Source organism: Naegleria fowleri (assembly GCF_008403515.1).
Source record: "Naegleria fowleri strain ATCC 30894 chromosome Unknown tig20, whole genome shotgun sequence".
Lineage (NCBI taxonomy): Eukaryota > Heterolobosea > Eutetramitea > Acrasida > Naegleriidae > Naegleria > Naegleria fowleri.
This window is the reverse complement of record NW_025407952.1, coordinates 54,539-56,689: the sequence shown is the minus strand read 5'-3', so window position 1 is coordinate 56,689 and position 2,151 is coordinate 54,539. Positions and strand designations below refer to the sequence as shown.

General features: G+C 37.6%; 2 protein-coding genes across 2 annotated transcripts in view; both read left to right on the top strand.

Moving 5' to 3' along the window:
* Nucleotides 1-660: 660 nt before the first annotated feature.
* Nucleotides 661-1,533, top strand: FDP41_013788 (uncharacterized protein; the record flags this gene model as incomplete). The annotated part of the gene is made up of 1 exon (XM_044704455.1): nt 661-1,533. The coding sequence occupies one exon, from the start codon at nt 661-663 to the stop codon at nt 1,531-1,533; it is 873 nt and encodes a 290-aa protein (XP_044564852.1).
* A 213-nt stretch (nt 1,534-1,746) lies between these two features.
* The window catches only part of FDP41_013787 (uncharacterized protein), a gene marked incomplete at both ends in the record, with an annotated part of 2,235 nt that continues 1,830 nt past the window's right edge, over nt 1,747-2,151 (top strand). The window contains one exon of the mRNA XM_044704454.1: nt 1,747-2,101. Within this exon, the coding sequence (XP_044564851.1) occupies nt 1,747-2,101 (355 nt within the window). The remainder of the gene's footprint in view (nt 2,102-2,151) is intronic.

Sequence of the window (2,151 nt, the reverse complement as noted above, 5' to 3'; positions counted from 1 at the left end):
GTTGCTCACTTCCGACATTTCGGCCTTGATTGAGGTTCTCTTTCTGAACCACTTGCTGAATCAAAAAAATAATAACGGCTTATTTTTGGCGCTTATTCGTTACGGTTATTCGGAGGATTTTTGGAAAATTTACAGTCGGAAGTTCGTTAAATGAGAGCATCCATATCAGGAAAAATCACAATGACTTCATGAAACTCTCGAGAAAGCCGGGGACATGACACTCTCCTTTTTTCTGTTGGACCAACTGAGGACGACTTGTGGGGGTGATGTTCTCACGAGGAAATATCGTTCCTAGAAATACGACAATTGAACTCTTAGTACCAAGAGAACCCGTTGCTTGTAAACTGTGCACATTGCCAAACCTTCATTGTTGAAAGGCGTTGAACAATTTCAAAAAAAATTGGCGTCGATTCAAACATGGAAAAGCTGAAGGGTGAAACCTCTTAACGAGCGATATCGATTGATATCCTCATGAACACTTTCAAGATATCAATTTCAAATTAAGCAAGAACATTCCGACAATTTCCCAGAATGTTGCAACCCTGTCATCTGTCCGTTCTGATAAAGGATTCCCGAATTAGTATTTCAACGAAACATCATGCACCATCTCATCTCACAAATATAATACAAGACAAAAAACATTGATGTCAACAATCAGAGATGAAACCACCTTCTCAACAACAACTCTTGGGTATTTGTCTCCTTCTCCTCTTCGTCATGTTGTGGATTCTTTTAGAAGGAAACGAACTTGCATATCCTCATGTTCATGCATCGTCAGTGCAAGCCATTCCCTTCGTTTCGCTTATTCACGAAGAGAATCGTGATCATTCCTCTTTGATTGAAGAAGAGACTCTTTCCTTTCCACTCTCTCATGAAAATAATTTGATGAACCAGTTGAATCGATTGCAAACACTCATGAATCGAAGAGAAATGATTCATTCGTTTTCTGCTGTGAATCGTTTGAAACAAGTGGACTACAATGAACAAGTTCAAATTGTGAAACAATTGAATGAACCTCGAAGTCAGTTTATTGTCAAGTTGAAGGAATTTACAAATGAATTCAATGAGGATGAACCATTCATGGCAAAGTTGAATGCAACTGATAGAGACATGGAATGGCTACAATCCATGGTTATGAAATCTGGAAAACCTTTGAGATTTTCAAATGTCTTTGCAGTGGTGGCCAAAACGTCAGAAATCATTTCATCTTTCAAAGCTATTGAATGGATTGATGAATATGAACCAAGATTCAAAAGTGCTTTGAATTTTCAAAAAATTCAACAACTCGCTCAACGACAACTTGGCGAGACATTTCACACTTCCAGTAGTTCTGTTAATAAGAATGACAGCACGAACAAGAATCTGATACATGTCATTATTACCATTCTCCCATCTCTTGATGCCATTCTTGTCAATCAAGAACTCGAAGAAGCTCATCTCATTGCCAATGAATTGAATTCCAAACTCACAGAATGGTTTTCCCAACAACGACAACAGCAATGGAAAACAACACCCAAAAGAATCCTTCAATAATTTCTCGAATTCAAGTTTCTTCAAAGGATAAACTGGAAATGAGTTTCTCTCCACTGGTGGCTCAACATGTGGGTGAAATTTTGAAAGAACATGCACATGTTCATTTCATTGAAAGAAAACACGACTATCAATGGATGAATAAGAGATCGAGTGTCATGATGCAAGGATTTGGTCCTTCTCCAAGTATTGAAATGTCTGCCTCCATTCTATGACATGGGAATTTTAGGAAATGGACAAATTGTTGGACTTTCTGATTCAGGAATTGATTGGGACAATTGTTTATTTAGAGATGCAAACAATCCCATTGTGAAAACCAACAGTGTCAACATGAATCATCGTAAAATTGTTGGATACGATACAGTGTCTGCTTATTCTGAATCTGGTTTCATATCCTCGGATGGTCAAGACGAAGTGGATGGACATGGAACTCACGTAGCTGGTTCTATTTGTGGAAGTATTCAAAATTTGGCTTTCAATTCCAATGCCAATCCAATCAATGAATATCACGGAATAGCTCCAAATTCAAGACTTTATTTTGTGGATTTAAAAAAAAACTGGAAATCCATTTGTCATGATTCCTAATTCATATCGAAATGACATTTTCAAACCTGCCTACAA